The following is a 21,775-nucleotide window of genomic DNA, read 5'->3' as shown; positions in this document are numbered from 1 at the left end:
CTGGGGAAAAAAATGCTATTAATTTAAGACAGAATTGGAACAGGAGGATTTTGCCGATGCTGACGCAAGGGCGAGCAAATTTGGAACTATTATTTTTATGCTTTGAGAGGTACTCCTGTGGAAGGAGCATTTTCCTGCTCCACCCAACTGCTATCCAGCTGAACACTATATTTAGTAAATTGAGATTATCTGTCCAAGACAGAAAAATAGTTTCTGTCTCTTATTGTTTCAAATTCAAAAAAGCATAGAAAGTAGAGAAGGAAGATTCCTGCACTATGACTTTGTACGAGATGAAAAAAAGCAACAGAACTGCATTCGTTTTACTACAGTTCCCCTCCACCTCTCCAAATAGATCTAAATGTCCAAAAGAAGGAGTATTGACACTTTTCAGCCTCATAGGTTTTTCTGCCAGGAAGCTTTTCCAAACATTTAGTTTGAATTTTCCTTTTCTTCTTCACTTTAACTCAGAATAGTTACTCTTTGTCTCGCCAACATTTATACTCTTAAAATAGTTGTAGATTGCTAAACACCTTTTTAAGCCAAATTCTAATTATTCAGCTATCTTAAAGATTTCCTTGTCTGTGAAATCTTTCCAAGAGCTTAACAATCTGCACTGATTTTCTCTGAACTTCTTCCAGTTCGTCAACATTTTTTTTCTGGTAATGAGATACTTAAGGGTGAAAGTTAATGTTCCAGCTGTAGCTGCAACAAATACCTAGACAGAAGTTATCAAATCAAAGCCCCAGGATGTGGTGTCTCCTCAAATGCAGCCCCAAACAGATTTTTTGTTGTCATAGCACCTTGCCATTTTTTATCTAATTTGTGATTTCCAGTGAACCGTGGGGTATTTCATCAATTCTCCCTTCCCAGATTTTCTCTCTTACAGATCATATGCCTGGATCTTTTATGGTTCCCAAATTAAAAATCTCTGCTTTTCTTACAGATCATTGATGAAGACATTAAATAAAGGTGAACAGAGTGGAATACAGGCTCTTATCATTCATCTAATGCAACAGCGATCTGGTCAGTTTTCAATCCACATGATAATTCTGGTCTCAAACCCATTTTAGATCTCAGTTCTATTGGTAATCAAGGGGAATGGGTTCAGACTTCAGTAAAGACACACAGGAAAGACAAGGTCCATTTTGGTATGTATTTGCTGCCAGGTCGGGCTCCAGATACAGGTCTGAGGGACAGTTGCCCTGTGCACCAGAGTACGGGGAGAACAGCCTGACCGCATCCTCTGGCTGTGCTGGACCCAGGCAAGTTACTGCTCCCATGACGGGAGAAGCTGGGATGGAGATCTGGGCAACTGTAGTAGAGCAGGCATCCCTGGGACAGCACAAGCAGCAACTGTGACTTGCCAGAGCTCTCCAACTCTGCAGGAAACATCAATTTTGCCTAAACTGCTTAAATGTCTTAAGCCAGCCCTTGCTCTCTGGCAGAATGCAGCTTTAGCCTTTCACTCTACAAACAAACCTGCCAAAAGGGAACTTGTGTTTCCCAAATTGGACCTTAAAATATGTTTGTTGAAATATTTTAGCTAGCATACTTTGAGGTACATCTTTTTAATCCAGTCAAACCTAGAATGATTAAGCTTGGAAGAATTATGCCCCAAGAAAACAGTTTTTCTGTTTAATGTTTCACACGTAAACCATCCTTAAAAGATGCTTCCTTCATTCAGCAATTTTTCGTATGGGAGTAAAACTCCCATATAAATTCTGTACAGCAGTTAATAAAACAGACAAATTAATTTGCTATACCCTTAGGCGGTTATGCCTCCTGGTAGTCTTATTTCCAGGCATCAGATTCTGCCACACCCATTCTCATCTACTCTTTGAGGAACATGAAAAGGGCTCAGGTGACCGCTGAGCCCTCTGGAGTTCAGGGAAAGCCCCTGATGAGTGTCACGCAGGAATCGTGCAGCACGGGGTTGTGCAATGCTGAAAGAGATGCCTATTTCCCTATGATAAAAGCTCAACTTCAGGAAAATATTTGTCAGAACTACTCATCACTCCCTGGAAACCTAGCAATAGGTTTTACTCCCCTCCAAGCTTTTTGTGTCTCAGAATTTTAAAAAAATGACCAGTTTCTCATTTTTGTCTCTAGTTAAGCAGGGTGGATATTCCCAGATGCGTATGGTCAGCGGGGTTTACCAGCATGCCCAGCTGAATGGCCAGCACCGCCACTCTGGCCTCCTGCTCTGGTTCTTGTTCAGCCTCCCTCAATGCCTTAGCTCCTCTTGCATGACCCATGTTTCCAAGGCAAATTTTGGCAACATCGAGCCTCTGAGTCTTCACGCACATGCGAGCCATGTTCTCCCAGACAGCCTCACTGTAAGAAATGGGAAAGGAAAGGAGAGCTGTTTTGGTGTCACTGTTAAGGCTTGGGTACTAAGCAGGTAAGATGCAAGGAAAGAGGAGAGCGTGAAAGGGAAAACTCTTAGTACATTGGACACTTGCTGGATGTAACAAAGAGACTCCAGCTGCTGTGTGAAGATTGAAAAGGAACAGAAATAGGTCCCAGACATAAAGGTTAGTTCTGGAGCTGAATGCCCACAGCCGTAAGGAAATACTGCAGGTTTTGCTTTACACCAATGTCTAAACAAAAGCAGTTATGGTTGCATGTATATAAGCATTTTTCATGTGTCCATCACTGTGGTTCTTGCTGTAGCTGCAACATATAGACATTCACTATACCCCCACATCAGTGTTCAGAATTCAAAAGAAAAACTATGAGAAGTCTTATAGACATAAACCTTACACTGGAAACATCCTGCTACTGTCCTGCATAGTTCAAACATGGAACAGCTATTAGGAGCCTAATAGTTGCACTCAATAACAGGGAATGATGTGTAGGAAACAACCAACCAAACTATCTTCTGATTTAAAACTTGCACAAATAATGGCACAAAGAAAAGCTTTGCGATGCTCAGAATGAGAACTCCTCAGGGCTAAGAGCTTCCACTTAACATTGCAAAATCATCTGCCAAGACAGAGGCAGGGACCGGCTGAGCACTGCACTCCCATACAGGAACGTCAGGTCTCAGCGGGCGGCATTGCTCAACAAGGGACCGCAACACAATTGACCATTACATGGGGTGACAAGCAAAGATTTTCATAGATTCTGTTTACATTTGAGGCTCTTCAGAATAAAGTGCAATATGTTTGACTAATAGAAACCATAAGCATTCAAAATGTGGGATTTTTTCAGTGTGTGAACCTCAGCAGAGGTATGGTCCATACAGTTCTCAGATACCACCATGGCACAAAATAAGTACGTAAGTGATAAAAGCAGGAAAAAAAAAAAAAAAAGATAAAAAAGTTGAATGACACTTCACGTCCCGCATCTGCAAGCAAATCCCCTTCCAGTTTTCCTATGATTAAAATGTTTTTCTCTGCCCAGTTGCTGTGGGAAAGCCCTGCACAAACAGGGGAAAGTGACTAACCGGGAAGCAGTGAAGCAGATGAGACACGACGTGCTGTCAAACACATACAATAAAGAAAGGCAGAGAAAAAATGTTTTTCCTAATTTACTTTACAATTAGAGCATCTTTTATTTGCACCTACAACTGGTATAACTTTTTCAGGTAGTAATCAACATAAATATGTGACATTAAGGCCAAAACAGTATAGAGAAAATAAAATAGGATCAGAAGTGATAAATCAGGGGCAAATTTCAGATAGTTCAGAAGTTTTCCTTGTTTAGAAAAGCAAAAATGCATGTCTGAACATTTTACTGACTTTCTTATATCTGCATGTCCATGCTGAGTGTGGTTCAAATGCAGCCTCCTCTCATGCTCTGCTCCAACATGTCCAAGTCCCCCAGACTCGGGGCAGACTGAAAGAGCACAGTAATTTCTGAACTAGAAAGGCCTTACATAAACTTCAGCACTGGATCCTTCTGCGTGTAAGTCTATGCATCGCCACTCAATATAGAAATGCTGACTTTTATCAGCAGAAGTGACTTTCCTGATTTTTGAAAAGTTGGAATTGGTTTCTCTTTTATTCCAGCCACTGGCTGTATCTGGAACTGGAAAAAGCAGAAAAACCACCATTAGAGAACATTTAGGTTGTGTCAGATATCATCACCTGGGTGTGATCAAAAAGGAGAGTTCTGTCATTAGTAAAAGATGTGAAATATTGTGTGTGTGGGCATGGCTGTGCTTTGCTATGCACAAGGAAAAGAAATGTATTTTTCCAAAATTTGTAGCATGCCAGAAGAAGTTGCCACTAGCCATTTCACTCTGGGTGAAGGAACGCACGCCTGTGCTGTGCTTTGTCAAACTGACTAACAGCAAGTTTCTGAAAGGAAATAAAAATTTTTATTTTTCAGAGCCTGGACAGCTCGCAATTCCAATGCAAGAAGATGAGAGTTCAGGGCCTTGAGCAGACAAGCAGATGAGAAATCTTATGTAGACTACAGAGAATGGAAACTTTTGAAGGGAAATAGACCAAATAGTGTATTTTAAAGTACAAAGTTAAAAGATAACAGTGTGCAGAGACACACAACAGGACTTAGAAGATGTACTCATCATCTATCGGCTGCACTATGCTTCCCTGAATGGCAATGCCTCCTGCCAACTTCAAAACACGGTGGGAGCTGCTGCCCCCAGGATTCCTCTTTGGGAGCTCTTGCCCCGCGCACAGCCTGCCTGTGGGCCACCTCGGCACCCATGCCAGCCGTACGCAGTGGACCACCCAGATGTACCTCTGCCCTGAGGAGCTGGAGCTCTGCCATCCCACCTCTTCCTCCTCCACTCCAAATCATTTGCAAAACAAACCTGAGAGGCTCCAGCAGCAGGGTGCTGCTTGGGTGCAACAAATACAGAGGAAGAAACATCTCCAGTTGATGTGCTCTGCATTAGGTTTTATTTTGGCAAGCACTGCCTTTCTGACAGTCCCAGCTGGAGAGATGGTGAGCACACACCAGAATTCACCACTGTGGTCAAACCGGACCAAAGACACTGAATTTGGAAGTGTTCACGGTAGAGCAGTGCTTGCACAGACTCATTCAGCGCGGAGACCAAGGCAAGAGACAGGCTAAGAGCAGCTCACCAGCACAAGTACCTATGAAAGGTGAAAACATTGCCTCCCTCTGACCATCCCTTCTCCTGCCTCTGCCCTCCAGAAGCGCTTGAAAGAATGTTTCCTCTAACGAACCTGGCCCTGCTCTGCACAGAGGAGTTCCCATTCTCCGACTGGAGCTAAGGATGGCTTTGTTAGCAGCTGCATGGGGGAGAACCCACAGCCAAACCTTCTCCCCTGGTCCATGGCAAGCTGCAGCAGAGGCTGGTTCTCTCCAGCAGACGTGTCCGTCACAAGAAGGACACTGCTCTGCTAAGGTACATACATGTATGATTTCAATTTTCTTCCTGCAGCAAAATACTAGAAAACTGTTTCGGCTTTGAGAGTCCACTCATTTTACCACCACACTCATTACGCTGCTGCTAAGGTATGCAAGTATTTCTGACACAGCAACATACTATTTGCTTGCAAAGACCATCTTCATATGCAGATATTACATGCTTATTAATATATTTGTTTGTATTTATTATTTTAAGATATTGTTTATTAGATTGTATTTAAAATCTAGAAAGGTCCCAGAGTAACACCACCCTGTGAAATGCAAAAGAACCAAAGTACTTTACAAAAACAAACTACCACATAACACAGAAGGTCTCACTGCCTAACAGAAGCACAAACCCCAGAGCTGTTGGCCACCACAGAACACCGCAACCAAGCCTCAGCTGTGCAACGGCACGGACTGTGTCTCACCAAAACCACAGGGGGTTAATGCAGCAGATCCATGCTCCCAAACCTGGGCGAGGACCAGGACACTGGGACTGATCCACCACAGCTCCTGCAGAAAGACCAGGGGACCTTCAGCCAGAACCTCAGTTTTACCTTCACCCCAAAAAGAAACCTCCAGCCTCTCCACAACATCACTGATCAGAGAGAATGGTCACTTTTTATAGCGCCAAATTCTTTTTTAGAGATTTCCCTTGCAAACTATTGAGCTTGAGGTACCCGGCAGGCTTGCTGGCACAAGCGGGCAGGCCTGCAGGCAAGGGATAGGTTTAGAGATGAGAACGATCCAGGAAGCATCAGCAACACACTTCCATGTTTCTCCGTGTCTCAAGAACAACCTCGGCCTTGAGATGGCAGGCGGACACCTCCAGCACCAGAGCAAGGGTCCTGCCCGTCAGTTTTTCTGCCCCTTTGGAATGTGGGTAAATTACTGCTGGTCTGGTTAAGGACCAAGAAACAGGAGGTACAGAACAGGCTCACTTAAATCCCAGGCAAACCCACGGTTTATCTCTCAACAGTTGTTAGTGTAAGCAAGAAAGACGAATCTGCCTTGCATCCCTAAAAGGCAGCAACTCTTCTCTCCAGGCCTGGCCCCACTGTCGCATATAAAATTCCAAGTAATAATTTACCCTGCCCCCAACTCATGCTCTGGGAATTTCCTGTTCTTCCCCTCCTCCTCCTCCTTTTCTTCCCCCTGGAAAGCCGCTCACATCTGTACTTCATCAGCTGAAGCTGGAAACTTAATGAAGACCAGACGCAGCAACAGTGTGAGCCGAGCCATGGGAATGTGCTCCCCGGGGAGCGACACCTCCCCATGACGTGCACGAATGAATGATCGATCTGCTGCTGCACCCCAAACTCCCCAGGCTCCAGGCCACATCAACAGCATTATGGATTTGGAAAGCAAACTTTGACACCTCTTAAGACTGGACACCAATTTTACCATATATTTGATGAAAAAGTTTTTCTTCCTTTCTATCTGATCTTTTGCATCTGTTTTTCTATGAAACTATGTTTATAGCATCTAACCGTCTGATTTTACAAACTCTTCTGTTCCTATATATTTTTCATTGCCCATTTTGCATGAAAGTTTAAAGAAAAAAATCCAGTGAATGGAGTATTATTTAGATGTTCTAGAGATTTATATGTCTGAAGCACCTCACTACAAAATCTCTCTCCATACATTTAATGGAATATATTTGGAAAATGAACATATGTTTCATCTCTTGCCTCTAAATACCTTGATCAGGAGAAAAAAAAGAATCTCTCTTTCCGATTTGGGCCCCAGTTCGTTGAACAGGACCCTGAGTATTCTGCTTTAAAAGAATGATACTTGAGATACTACTGTATAATGCAAAGGAAAATACTAATGTAAGATACAATAACACTAATATCAGATGTAGTATCTGTAACACTATATTATATATAACAATATACTATTACATCCCTATAACATTCTATTATAGATAATATATCATAATATATTATTACGTCCCTAAGGCATACATCTACCTGGAGCGGGTGGGTGTCCCCTTGTGCCTCAGGCACAGCCTGGGCTGTCGAAAATGGAAATAGATCCAGCAAGTGGGAGAGCTTTTGCTGACCCAACGGTGGGGACAAGGAAGCTTCGCTTTCCTATCACAAAACAAACCATACAAGAAATTCAAAGCAGATTCTCAGCAGCTTGGCCAACTGGGACCACAGTGGATGAACCATTCTGGTGTGAAGGGTTTGCTACTAGACCTACTCTAACGTAAGCAGAGTCTGGGCTGGCCTGGACAAACACTGCAGGGCACTGGGCACCACCCTTCCCCAGCCTCCCCCCACTGCCTACGTGCTGCTCGGGGGTGTTTTCTATGCAAAGGAAAAGGATGGGACAAAGCAGGTGCTGCTTCCTAAGGAAAATTAGCAACATCTATTACTATTTTTCAAATGTTAATCCCTTGCCTGGATTTCGGTAACTTAAAGTTGCATGTTCCAACCCCTGAAAAAACACGTTAGAATAATGTCATCTGGCTGAAATGTACAACGGTGGGTGACTCTGACCAGGTAACTCATTTATGATCAACTTTACATACACGTGACTTGATAGACTGGTCATAGGATAAAAGCATCACGCTGTGGACCGTAACATCTACAGAGGGCTTGGACATGGTCAAATGAGACAAATGACGTAACACCTAAGGTTAGCAGGCATGAAAAGCTGATAGTTTAGAAGTACTATGTAAAATTAAACACATCTATAAAGACAGACTGTTCTTATCTTCAAACCACTGCAAAATAAAGAGAGAGTTAAAAAGTCAAAATTGCTGGCTTATTGTCTGTTCTCCTGTAACCTGGAAAAAACTTGGGACTTGAAAAAATGATGCGTTATCTGATGTAGCTAAATTACATTAGGTGCTTTTAAAATGTATTTATTGGATTCTGGTTATGCCTGTTCAGTGGAACTAAAAGATAACAAGGAACTAAATAACGTATGAAAAGTTGCAACAATTCAATGAGATTCTTGATAGCGTTAATCATATTAAATGAGTCCTTCTCTGAGAAATACGTCAGGCATTTTTCATGTATTATCAAAACATTGAAAGCTGTCTAGATTATTCCTAAAAACTCTTCCCTGGCAGAAGCAGAGTATTTGATAAAGCAACAAAAGCTTTACAGAATATTATCTGTAATACCATATGAAATAGATAGCTTTGTCTATTCCAAACTTATCCTGATAATATCAACACCAAGCTAATGTTCAGTGTGAACTGTATCAAACAAAACTCTTGTGTCCTAAGGAATGCAGTAAGTACTGCAATTGAATATACTGCTGCACATTTTTCAGTAGTGTCCATTAAGGTGTTTTGGGGTGTTTTTTTTAAGGATCAGAAAGATTCCTGGACTGTTTTGTATTGGAAGCACAAGACCTCTGAGGGGAGATAGAGAATGTCACTGACTGTGAATGCACCAACAAGAACCATTTGATGAAAACTGTAACAAAAATGAGTAAGTGAACCATTTTGGTATGAGCAGACTAGGAAAATTTGCCAGATCTTTGCAAAACTCATTTAATTTTGACTTGGTGTGATCTACTCATTTGGGTAATTCCCCAATTTTACATCTTTAGATATTAATTTATTGAATTTTTATTTATTTATTTATTTTATTAATTGAATAGAATGATGCAAAGCCATTTGCCTATTAAAAAATAATAGAAAAAAGATTATGCCCTGCATAAGCAACTGTAAACAGAATTTACTAGGTAGTAAATGGACAAACGCAGTACAGAAACAACTAGTTATCTGATATGATCTAAATTATTGAGAATCTGAAAGTAAAATCACATTTACGTAACTGATTTCTCACCCCGAAAGACCCAAAATGCTTTATAAGCTGCTGTGCAAATTGTATGCAGTAATGTAACCTACCACTGAGCAGAACCACTCTCTAGCATGGAACAAACAATTAGCAAACAGCTACTTCCAGACAAGAACATCCACCAGAAATTTTGCCATGGGAAAAAAAGTGATCATGTGCTTGCTGAATTACGGCATCCAACAGCAATTACTACTGCCTTACATTGCGCTTCAGATACTCTCCGTACTGGTGTGTTATCTGGGTGGGCTGAAGACCACAGTGCTGCTGTCTTTTCTGCTCTGTGAGCCATGACCGGGGCTCCCAGAAAAATTTCATCATCACAAAAACTGAAAGTCCCAAATCATTTGTGATGTGGCAGTCCCCATCAACAGAGAGACCATACGGACTTAAAATTATGCAGCCTCTTTAGAGATGACCACCTCACTGTAGCTAGAGGGATGCAGCATCTGATCTAAGACCAGCTTTGTCACCAGCCCCAGCACCACCTCCTGTGTTTTATGTGGCAGTGAACTGATCCACTTGACTCATCTGCATCCGTTCCCAGCTGCAACTCACTACATAGCCACCCACCCATCTGTGGCAACAACAAGAGGCAATCTGGGAGAAAGACGTTTACTTTTTTCCGCTGGGAAAGCTGCCTTAAATGCAAACTCATTGACTTTCATGGATTTGCACATGTAACATGAAGAATTTCTCAAGTATCATATATCCCAAACCACAAACTAATGCCATGATGTTTAGATGACCTAGTCCCTTTGATGCTCAAAGACAAGTATGACTTAGGAAGGATATGATTTATTTTTAATGTTGATGGAATTAAAAAAAGAGGTTGAATATTCTCACACCAAATAATCTGTGTGGAAAGAGGAAGAGATGTGACTAAGTTTTAAATGATTAGACTGATTTGTCCAGCCTTTGCAAAATACAATTGCTATTTTTTTTTTACAGGTAACATGCAAAGAAAGTTTGTGCCCTTGTGAAAATACATGCTTAGATTTCAACAAATCACAAAAATCAAAGACGGGGGGGGGGGAGAAGCAGGCGTGTGATTGGGTAGAAGAGATTTTTCCCTAAAGGTAAATCTCTCCTGGCATTATCTGCATATGAACATGACCTGCCTTGCTGCTGAATCACAGCCTTAAAAATAGTAACAAATAATCCATGGGTTATAAAATATGAAAATATAGTCAATGCTGTTAGGAAATTTCTTTGAAGAATGGCAGAACACCAGTGTGTTATTTATATTGAAACTTCTAAAAGCAGAGATGTATGGAAACATGGCCAATCGCAGGAAAGAAAGAAAGCAAAGATGTTGTACTGCTGTCAAAGTATGAAAATGCTCAAAGTACCTAAAGCTTAATCCATTTAAGGATTAAAAATGAGCCAAGTGCACAAAGAAGGGGTGAAATCATAGCCAGATTTGTACATTCAATTTCAATAGCTGAAAACTAACTATAGGGGCATATGAACTTCATTGAAATATTTTCCACTCCTCTCAGCCACAAGTCTTAGAAAATAAAATGTTGCCTTTCAAAAAATTTCCAACCAGTTTGTCTACGTGTATTGGGTTAGTGTGGATTTGTTGACTAAGGGCAAAGTAACTTAGCTGGTAAGACAGAACTGCTATAAATCAGTTTCTAACCTAGTTTTATTAACGACACTAATGTGAATTCTTGTGCCAACATCTCAGGTGGAGTCAGTGCAGCGCGGCTGCGCCTGGTGATGCAGGTACTCTGCCACGACTTCTCGCTACTCCCTCTCCAGGCTGTGGACAAGAATGTCACACCTTCATTTCACAATATACTATTTAATACTACACCTTGTACAGTATTTTTTCAGCCTAAAGAATTTTGACAGGCTCAGCTCAAGGAAGGGCATAACCACAGGCGATAATGCCCAGAGGAGCAGGGGAGGCCGGCAGCAGCAGCAGGGCAATACCTGCCAGGGCTGTCTGCCCTCAGCCCCGGCCCCGCAGCAGGACTTGCTATGGCAGGCCATGGAAACAGCAAACAGCCATTTGGAGAGTGGGTCTCTGAAAGAGCCCTCTGGAAACATCCATGTTCAGGGACAGTTTGAAATGTCCTCAACAACTCTTTTTTAATCTGTTTATTAAAGCTGCTTTCCTTGCAGCTTCTGCAGCACCAGCACTGCGGTCCTGGCTTGCTGTATGGTTATCAATTCCGTACTGGATTGTGAACAGAGGCATTATATTAAGGAACTTGCAGAAGCTTTTCCATCCTCTGGCCACTGAAGGGAGGTGGCCAGCCTTCTCAGAGGCACTGCAGAGCTACCAGCGTTGACAGCACACCAGGACGTGGGGCTCAGGGCTGTGCCAGCCCTGCCCAGTTGCAATGCAGAGATTTTCAACTTCATTCACATCGTAATACTTCCAACTGCCTTTTCAGACAACCTCAAATTCTTTTTTTTACCAGGTTGAGAACCTCGAGTTTTTGTATTTTCTATTTATCTGCCATGCTCCCTTCTAGGGTTGCAGAGAGGAAGGGAGACATCAGTGGACCCCCCCCCCCCCCCGCCTTCGTCATGCTGTTCAACTGCAAACCTCAATATTGTTTTGCTTTTAGTAAAAAGCATTTCAAAATCCCTCTCCTCAATCCGTTTCTGCAGAGCTGATGTTCGGAGGGTCGAGGCTAGGGACTTCTTTTTTCCCTTTTAAAGAGGACTTCTGAGGTGCTCCCCGGGCTCCCCTGCGATGCGCAGCCCCATCCTCGCAGCCCTGCTTTGTGCTTCTGGGAGGGTAGGAGGAGTGAGACGGGGAGGGGGGCTCGCCGAGGGGAGGAGGTACAACTTTAGAAGTCTCCATAGTCTTTTCCTTTCAGGAAACACATCCTGTTAATGTTTGACTGCTGTGGCAGTGGCTCTGTTTGTTGCAGTCGACTACGCCCAGAGGCTCACCAAAAACAGCCACAAAAACAGCCATTTCCTCTTCGTGGAGAGGTGGGGGGGGCCTTTTCCTCACAGCAGTGGCTGTTCTCCGGTCCCTGCACTCGCAGCTCGGATCTTCAGAGAGGGACACGGCAAAGCAAACTCCTCGAGATACTCCAAACTTGCAGAGCTCCTTTGGGATGACAGCATTCACCTCCAGCTCAGCTTGGCTTTGAGAGAATGACATTTGTCACGGTTTGTGGGATATTCTGAAGTTTGCATCAAAAAAAAAAAGCTTTCGGAGTGGCGCTGGTTGCCTCGGAGGACGCGGCGCGCTTGGCACGCTGCTGGCAAGCATCCCCGCCTCTGCACTGGCAGCAGCTCAGGCTCTCCAGCCTCGAGACTGGATTCTTTCTGGCTTCGCCTCGTCTCACAAGGAATGGACCTCCCTATCGTTCAGTTCATCACAGGACTGGCATTACTTATCAAAGTGCAAGAAGGTGGATAAGCCAAAGCTGGGAAGGACCTAAAAAAGCTTGTGTTCTTATTTTATGGAATTCTACCTACCTCGCAAAATTCTCATTTCCTTGATCAGAAACACCTCTGGAGTTGACTTTGAGAATGAACGGTGATGTCCTCTAGCCACTCGTAACATCCTAGGGAAGCTGCCTCTGTCTCAAGTCCAATTTCAATGTGCTGCAGCTGATTGAGACCTCGTGTCTTCTGCAAACAAAGACTGGCAGCAAGCTGACAGTCAGATATGACTGTCCAGAAACTGGTAGCCACGGCTGTGTTGGTAGCCCTGGTCTCACTCATTCTTAACAACGCAGCTGCCTTTACTCCCAACTGGGTATACCAGACCCTAGAGGATGGGCGTAAGCGCAGTGTGGGGCTCTGGAAGATGTGCTGGCTGGCAGAAAAGAGCAGAGGAGGTGCAAGCACGAGTGCCAGGCATGGGCAAGGGGAGGAGCGCGAGTGTGAAGCCCTGGGCTGGGGTTCAGAGTCAGCTGGGTTCCAAGAGTCACGCAGTACTGTCAAACGTAAGTTCAACTTCTTGTCTTCTCTGCTTACACTATGTCGTGATAGATGCAGTGTACAAGGTCCCCAGGGAATCTATAGCCTAGCAGAGCATCCTGAAATCATTCACTGTCTGATTCTAAACATCTCTTAACATTCACCCCTGAATAAATTAATTTGGGAAAACAGGAATAATTATGTCCACCAGTGAACTAAACTCCTCCTCCTCCCACCCTAAAAGCAGTAATCTATATTGTGCTGTCTAGTTTGTACAGCATATGGAACAAGGTACTTTGAAAAAATAATCTGTGAAGTGTAAGTCTAAGCTTTAAGACATCTCGCTTTTCCCTCTTGGGTTCCTGCTATAAGCATATCCCTTCCTGCTCAATACATTAAATCCCAACCACAGTTGCTCTGAATACCATAAAATTAAAAAAAAACCTAAAGAAAGTATTCAGATGCCATGCAAAGTTATTTCTCTCTTCTGTTTACTTTTGTTGGAAGTGCCAGGAGCAGAAAAGACAGAACTAGTTTTGGTAAAAACATGTAAAATTGAGATAGGCCTTAATGTATGCAACTATTCTTCTTGGTGAAAAAACACAATTAGCATACTACTTGGAGAACATGAAAATCATTAAGCATGGTGTATTTCTCATTTTGCAAATTCACAGACTCATGGGATCTAAAGAATGCATATAGCTTAAACTGAGCTAGTTAAATTTTTTGATAAGATGAAACCTGTAAGCCAATGTTGAGAATTATAAAGCTGAATAATAAAAAAGTGCACCTAACTTATCACATTCGTAATGTTAACGGTGCAACCCTGCTCTCATTAAGGAACTAGAGCAGAACTGTGCTTGGAATACCTGCGGTCATCTCGGACACCACGGCTGTGACCACAGCTAACCCTGGTGCTAAGAAGTTTGCTCCACTGCAAGCCTCTGCTGGCTTCCAGGCAGGCACCTGAGCAAGCTGTTAAGAGACGAGGGCTGCGAGCAGCAGTGCCTCGGGGCTGTTCGTTCCGCCAAATCAATGTTTGAACTGCATCCTTCAAGGAATTGAATTTAACAGAACAAATATCTATAAAGTTCATCCCTTGACAGACACTAGGGTTTTCCAGAGATTTTAACACTGCTCACGAACAGCTCTGGTGCCTCTGAAGTACGGTGGTATTAGTAACATAAGTGATTTCAGATAGATTTTTTTTCATGGTTTGAAATGTGGAGAAAGCAAAATGCTCTGCTCCTCCTCAAAGTCTTTCATATCCTTCTGGAGACAAAAACAAAGAAATATGAGAGGAATTTCTTTTAAAAAAATGCTTTAATGTGGACCCATTCCATATCATGTTTTCCAACAAAATTGTGCAGTAACATTTTTTGCACATTTGCTAATGTTAAACCTGCATAAATCACAAACTGAAAACTTTGAAACTAGCCCTAAACCTAACTTTCAATTCTTTTTTAACTGAAAGAACTTTTGTAATGACAAATAATTATAAAAAGGATTAGACTGTTGAGAAATTTCCTTGATGTGTATCTGCAACTTCATCACTGGCATCACTGCTCCAATTAATATTTATAAGCCATGTTCTAACTTGAAAAACATGCATACCATTCATGAATTTTAAAAGTACATGTTCTATTTTCAACAGCTCCTGCATATTGAATTTGGCTCCTGCAGCATTTTAAACACACAGACTTGCATTTCTTGCTGTGCACAGGTCAGAAGATGGGTGGTGCTATAAAGATTGGCACAGATGTATCAGTTTCATAGCAGAATTGTATGGGCAGCAACTTCCTACATAAAAAAGCAGCAAAATGTGATAGAAAATTTTAAAATTTCAGAGTAAAAATTATAGCATGATCACGTCCCCCGAAGAATTCTTTAACAAACAATCTTAAAAATTCTCATTTAAAGGAGGACTTTGAAGCCAAATGACTCAATTTGTGAGGAATAAAGCATCCATTCACTATTTAATCTGGAAGGAAATAGTAAGCAACAGGCCAATTCTGAATCTTTAGAAAGCATTTAAAAGAAAAAATCTCACCTCTGCAGCTGTGCCATGACAAACTAAGGAAGAAACATATCTGTTGCACATATTTTTAAGATAAATATGTTTCCATGGATTGTACACAATATGAGCCTGATTCTGCATCCACGTTTTCGTCATTTTAAAGAATTTATCTAATAAAAACCACATGTTATTTTAGTAATATATATGGCAATCTTCATCTGTCAGCTGTAGATAAATCACAAACATGTGTCTGTGTGTATATGTATACATACATATAAAAAATAACTTTCTGAACAAATAAATTCCTTCCTCGATGATAGGAGTTAACATGTAGTATTTTGGATGCCACTGGTAGAAGAATAAATAGAAAATATGGTCTTCCAATAGCAATGCAAAAAAGGCCACATCCTGCAAGTTATTTATCTCACAGTTCAACAGAAAAACTGTAAAATGTTTGAAAATTTGCTTTTGCATATACTGATGGCTTCTGTAAAATTACTATGTAAATAACAGCCAACTAAATGCACTACTATAAGCAAGTTTGCTCACTGGCAGAGAGAAACACATTCTTAAAACCTTTTTTTCACTGACTTCCACTGCGTGCTCTTTCTCCCATTGAAATCATTGGCAAAGCACCTTCTCAGGGGACACAATAAAGCTGGGGTGGGTTTTTTTCCCCTCATCATGTACACAGCTCAAGCAAAATGATTTTCAAAAACATTATGGAAGTAGCTCATTGTGTCAGGACTTGCATGTGCTTAAACTAAAAATAAACTACAGCAAATTGAAACAAATAATAATTGAAGTTTTGCATATTTTGAGTAAAATTCATGGTAACTGATCTGTCAAAAGATTGTGCAGAGAATGAACAGGAAAAGTCAACGTGATGGAGCTTGTCTGCCAAAAGCCTCTCTGGAAGCACAAAGTCAAATTCCATACCAAATACCTCTCTGATCCAATTCCCCACTAACAGGACATCTGTGTGAATTATTTCACCATAACACAAACCACTGGAGCAAGAGGAAAACTAAGGTGTTTTACATTCAAATCCTATGATGTAAACACCACATCAAGGATATTAAAGTGCCGGTAAAGGACCACTGGTATAAATACCAAGTGACATAAAAGACAAGGGGAGATTACAGATGCTGCAGCAAAGAGACGCTGTGACAAAAAAAAAAGATTAGAAATAGGAAAAAAAATCCAGGGACAGGAGTAAATGATATTAAAAATATTATATGGGGACAAAGCACCTCAATGTGAACTATTTCAACAAGGCACAACACAAGAAACGTGGATGACTTTGGTCCTAGGGGAAAGCACCTCAACTCTGTTCTTCAAGCTCAAGCCTCACTGCTCCTGGAAGGGAGAGATCTCAGGCCCTTCCATTTGTCTTTATCCACTTCTTTCTTTCTCTCCTTCTCGCTGTGCACTCCTGCACCCTTCTTTCAACCATCTGTGATGCTAAAAAGCTTCTGTGAGACAGTTCAAATGACTAACAACAAGAAAATACCCAGGTTTGGAGTGGAAGGTTTGAGCAGCAGGATAGGATGGGTTTTTTGCGTGGTTGTTTTTCTGTTGGATTAACCGGTGGTATCAGGAGTCCAACAAGTACTGCTTCTAGCATGAGCTGAGCGATGGCAAGTGTGATGAGGGGTGAGATAGTTCCCTTAGTGGCAACAAACTATCAGATCTGAAATCTTTGCTTATGCAGAGAATCAGAGCCCAGTTATGAGGACACCAATCAAAGTCTTTCTAACATGGACAAACCACTAGGCGATACAAACTTAAAGGCTTCACTGAGAACCCAGATGGCACATCCCCTCTTCAAAACACTTCAACGAAACCTAGCCAGGTAGCTTCACTCTCCTGTCATCTGAGTGAGGGCAAAGAAATTTGCCAAAGGTTATGGACATGCAGTTTCAGAGCTGTTGCAAAATTTGGGAAGATTATGCTCTTGTCTGCATCTCTTAACCCTTCAAAAAAAGACCACATATAGTAGAAGCATACACGTAGTAAGATCTTGGGTAAGACAGCGTGTCTGGAGCACTCAGTAGTCAGCTTTGTGTCCACTTGATGCATGAGCAGACACAGCATACCAAGCGATGCAGCATCACGCAGGGACACACAAGCTACCTCAAGTAGCAAGAACACGCAGCTACACCACCAGTGATGCCCTCTCAGAGCAAACCAGACCTACTCAAAGCCACCATTACCTATGTCCTGGCCAGTACTACTGCATTGCACTGTGTGAACACACCAGATGACTTGGAGTCAGCTTAGATATTTTTAACCACACTGCGCGGTACAAATATGCCCTTAAGCCCTACTGTGCTACAAGGCTATCTCTGGGTGGACAGATGGAGCTGATTTATTCATTAGCCAAGGTCACAGTCTGTCCCTTTTTGTCTAAAGAACATTATGAACAATGTGGAGACGCAGGAATAGGGCGGGGTTTAAAAAGATCTAAAAACCTTGCTCAGTTCTTTGGGGCTCCAGAAGATGTAATAAAAATCCCAACAGTGGGAAGCGTATATCAACTACAGATGCCCAGAGCAAGATAGCTCTCATTAACTGTAGTTCTTACAAGGAAGTAAAACCAGTGCCAGGGACAGGCACGGTATCCTGAGCGCCTACGTGACTGCCATAGGGACCAAATATGAACACCTGTTCAGCCTAAATGTATGATTTATGCAAACACATGTACACTATGAAATACAGCAGTTAAGGCAGGATGCTGCTCCGTGTGGGAATAAGGAGCTGACGTTTGCTTGCAGAGGCTCCAGTTCACCTGAGTGTCAATGTCCACTGTATTTACACAAATTTCCAATGTCCACAAAGTTCTCTGAAATTTGGCTGTATGGAAGCCAGGCTGAGTCAAGCAGCTGAGCATGTTGTAAACACACGTAACGTTTTCAATATATACAGATCAAGAAAGGAGGCCCACTGCATTTGGAGAAGACAGGAACTACCATCAGATTAAAAAAAGCCCAAAACCTTACTATACACATGGTTGCCTGGTAAATTGCTCAAGCTGTTACACAGAGATGGCGGCAGTGCAGACAGCCGACAGCTCAGGGCTTGTGATTCCCCCTCCTAACATCTGCAATATGATCAATATTTAAATAAGTGAAATTACTAATTTAATGGTAGAGGCCAATATGCGATCTTTCTGGAGGTGAATTGTAAGACGGCTGGTTCTTCAAATTAGAGTGAATGCTCATTTTAATGTGGATTTTACTATGCTGTGTACTTATTTTGGAAAAGTTCAAAACTTCTGGGGATCCAGGATAGGAAAATGAACCTAATATGTGTTTCAATACAGTACCTTCACATGTGTTGCAAGAAATATTATCAGAGAAATCAATGTTTGATTATTCTCACTATTGAGACTTTGAATTCAGTTAAAGCATTAAGAGTGAAAACGGCTATGGAGCTTTTGAAAATTTCAGATTAAATGCATTTATTACAGCCACCAACAAGAATACCCTGCTGATGTTTATAAACAGGCAAACCATAACATGTAGACAACTAACATCTCAACCAGAAATATGTAACAGCCTTGTCTGTTAAAATTGATCACTGTGTAGAATTGGTCTTAATGTTGAGTTTGAAAGGTGCCCACCATTTAACCACAAGCACTTGTTCATGTTGAAAATAGTTGATGTAGCTATGTCTTCACTCCAAAAGTAACTACTGACGCTGTTAAAAAAACAACCACCAACCACACTCTTCTTCTCTCCCCAAACAAGATCTGTATGCTTTTCAAACTAAATAAGCAGATATGAAGTTTCATGCTCAGATGAGCTCAATCATAAAGTTCCAAAATTCCTAAAGGCATGGAAGATTTCACCAGTTTCTCACATCAGAACATTCTTTTAATTATCCCGAAATCGATTGGATTCCCCCCCCTTTTAAAAAAATATTATTTTTACGTGAAAAAGCATAAATTGCATACTTTAGAAAGCTACACAGGAGATGAAACCAAGCAAAATAAGTGACCATTCTCATTTTTAAGATAACCATCCAGCAACAGAACATATTGAGGACTTCTTGTAGCTGAAAGCTATATGGCTGCTTATGGAGATTTAAAAAGAAAAGAGAGAGGGATACACTTTCCTTTTGAGGATAAAGTCCTGTCCTTACAATAAGACATGCAAACAACATGCTCATGTGGAAAGGACAAACTGATGAAGAAAAAACTAGATTCAGATCTGTTTCATTTTTCAGAAATTATTGTATATTCAGACCATCAAAATATATCTGTATCAAAGAGGCAATGCTTCAATTAGATCTTCCCACAGTCTCAGTTAAATAGTCAGGCAAAGGTGCACTTAGATACTGCCAGCATTTGTTTTAGTTTGTTTCACAAATACCGTTAAAGTGTTTCAATGTATTTCCTAATTCATACTCTAAAAAACAGCTCAAGAGGTTAACAACATAAATACCACATATTTAAATCAGCAGAAGGAATGAAATGTGCAAAAACTTCATTAATAGAGCAGAAGTTTGGGAGGCATAGCATGCTGACTGTCAATGAATAATTACAGTGATTCTATTTATTGTCCTTATCATCTCTTAACTATTTTAACAGTAAGTGCTGAATCTCCTATGTCTACATTGTAAAATGAAGCATAGTTGTACTTTGCATTTTCATAGTGCTCTTGATATTCAAGGCACAGCACATCTATCTTTGCTGACAATGCTGACATCCAAAACAAGAAGAACACACAATTAGTTGCCAAAAGTTTGGCTAAAGTAGATTTTTTTTAGAATTATAAAGAAGGGTTTCTTCTAAAATTATTTATTAATACAGAATTCAGTTCTCCAGGTTGGAACGCAATTTCATTAACAGCAAGACCGTAAGTAAGAGTTAGCAGGACAGAAGTCAAATAGAGAGCCAGTCTGAACGGTACCACTTCAGCTTTTTTGCAAAGCACTATTTCATGTGTTGAATGGATCAGATCTCCCAGGAAAAAACAGTATAAGCCCATGTAGGTAAAAGTGTACTATTGTGGCTTTTCCCAGTGTTTGGATGCTTGGCTTTGCATTTCTAAAGTCCCTATAAGGTGGATTTTAAAAATTACTCCGAAAGGCTGAAAAAGTAGAACTCTGCTGTACAAAACCATGCACTAAGCTCAACCTGAATCATGGGCAGGCTTCAAACCTTTAGGTTAATGCACAGGCATAGCTGTCACTTATTTTCCAAATGGCTTAGTAACTGGGGCAGGAATGAGGAGTGGAGCTCACTGGAGCCACATAGCGAGGGCTCAGAGCTTGGACAGAACAAACTCTTTGCTCTCTGCTCTTGAGTATCTGGTACCACTGGCTGGATGAACACATGCAAAGACTGTAGTCAGTACTGCGGCATATCCACTGCTCTGTGACAACAGAGCCATGATGTAATGAACATGCCTAGTGCTGCTGGGCTTTCAGAGGATTTAGTTGCCAGCTATGGTTCTGTTAAGGCAGTGTATACTAAGACTTATCAGACTACTTACTGGAGTAAGTATTAATAGAATAGCAGGAGATGTATCCCATATCTCAGGATAACACCTCAGCAAAATACAGAATCATAGAATGGTTTGGGTTGGAAGGGACCTTAAAGACCATCTAGTTCCAATCCCCCTGCCATGGGCAGGGACACCTTCCACTAGACCAGGTTGCTCAAAGCCCCATCCAACCTGGCCTTGAACACTTCCAGGGATGGGGCATCCACAACTTCTCTGGGCAACCTGCACCAGTGCCTCACCACCCTCACAGTAAAGAACTTCTTCCTAATATGTAATGTAAATCTACCCTCTTTCAGTTTAAAACCCTTACCCCTCATCCTATCACTACACTCCCTGATAAAAAGTCCTTCCCCATCTTTCCTGCAGGCCCCCTTTAAGTACTGGAAGGCCACAATAAGGTCTCCCCGGAACCTTCTCTTCTCCAGGCTGAACAACCCCAACTCTCTCAGCCTGTTTTCATAGGAGAGGTGCTCCAGCCCTCTGATCATCTTTGTGGCCCTCCTCAGGACTCACTCCAACAGGTCCATGTCCTTCTTACATTGGAGGCCCCAGAGCTGAACGAGTACTCCAGGTAACACAGTACTCTAGGTGCCAAGTCAAGTTCCAGAGGAAAACAGTGTACTCGGTTAGAATCTTGTGATTATATTAGAGAAAATCTAATTACTGATGTAGTTAGATTAAATTTTAACAGCTGAATATGATCTCAGCGTGCAGACACCCAGCCCAAGAAGATGAAGTCAAGCAGTTACAAGCAACTGAAAATGGCTTCTTACAAAACCAAGTGAAGCAACTTAAGCATAAGAAGCATTACCAGTTCTATCCATAATTATTTAGAAATCTCTGTTTCAGAAACACAACCATTTACCCTCCTTTCCAGAATAAAGTCACATATGAACATGAAACGTTTATGAAGACAATCAGGTACATCTCAGAATGTATACTCAATAATTCACTGAATAAGTAATCAATAAATAAACCCAAGAACCATAAAAAGGAAAGAGCACCGATAGAATACTTTTTTTTAATTTCCTTTCATCGCAAACATTGCAACCATTGAATTCCTCCTATAAAGTCTGCCTTTTTATATTGACAGTGAAAAAAGGTTAACAACTGAGTAATGTTTAAAAAGCAAGTCAATGATGAAAAGGTATTACACTCAGAACTCTAGTGGTTGG

The 21,775-nt window shown here is 41.5% G+C and overlaps 2 protein-coding genes across 7 annotated transcripts in view; one reads left to right on the top strand and one right to left on the bottom strand.

Annotated features, from left to right (window-relative positions):
• Positions 1-21,775, bottom strand: part of IFT140 (intraflagellar transport 140) — a 93,804-nt gene that overhangs the window by 7,098 nt on the left and 64,931 nt on the right. For all 6 annotated transcript variants that reach the window (XM_069809540.1, XM_069809535.1, XM_069809536.1 and 3 more), the window contains one exon: positions 2,157-2,334. In XM_069809540.1, the coding sequence (XP_069665641.1) occupies positions 2,157-2,334 (178 nt within the window). The remainder of the gene's footprint in view (positions 1-2,156; positions 2,335-21,775) is intronic.
• The window catches only part of TMEM204 (transmembrane protein 204), a 32,462-nt gene continuing 22,702 nt past the window's right edge, over positions 12,016-21,775 (top strand). The window contains exon 1 of the mRNA XM_069809547.1: positions 12,016-13,096. Coding sequence (XP_069665648.1) covers positions 12,817-13,096 — 280 coding nt within the window. The 5' untranslated portion in view covers positions 12,016-12,816. The remainder of the gene's footprint in view (positions 13,097-21,775) is intronic.

The sequence above is a fragment of the Haliaeetus albicilla genome, chromosome 22, assembly GCF_947461875.1.
Source record: "Haliaeetus albicilla chromosome 22, bHalAlb1.1, whole genome shotgun sequence".
In the NCBI taxonomy this organism is placed as follows: domain Eukaryota; kingdom Metazoa; phylum Chordata; class Aves; order Accipitriformes; family Accipitridae; genus Haliaeetus; species Haliaeetus albicilla.
This window is presented reverse-complemented; position numbering and strand designations above follow the sequence as displayed.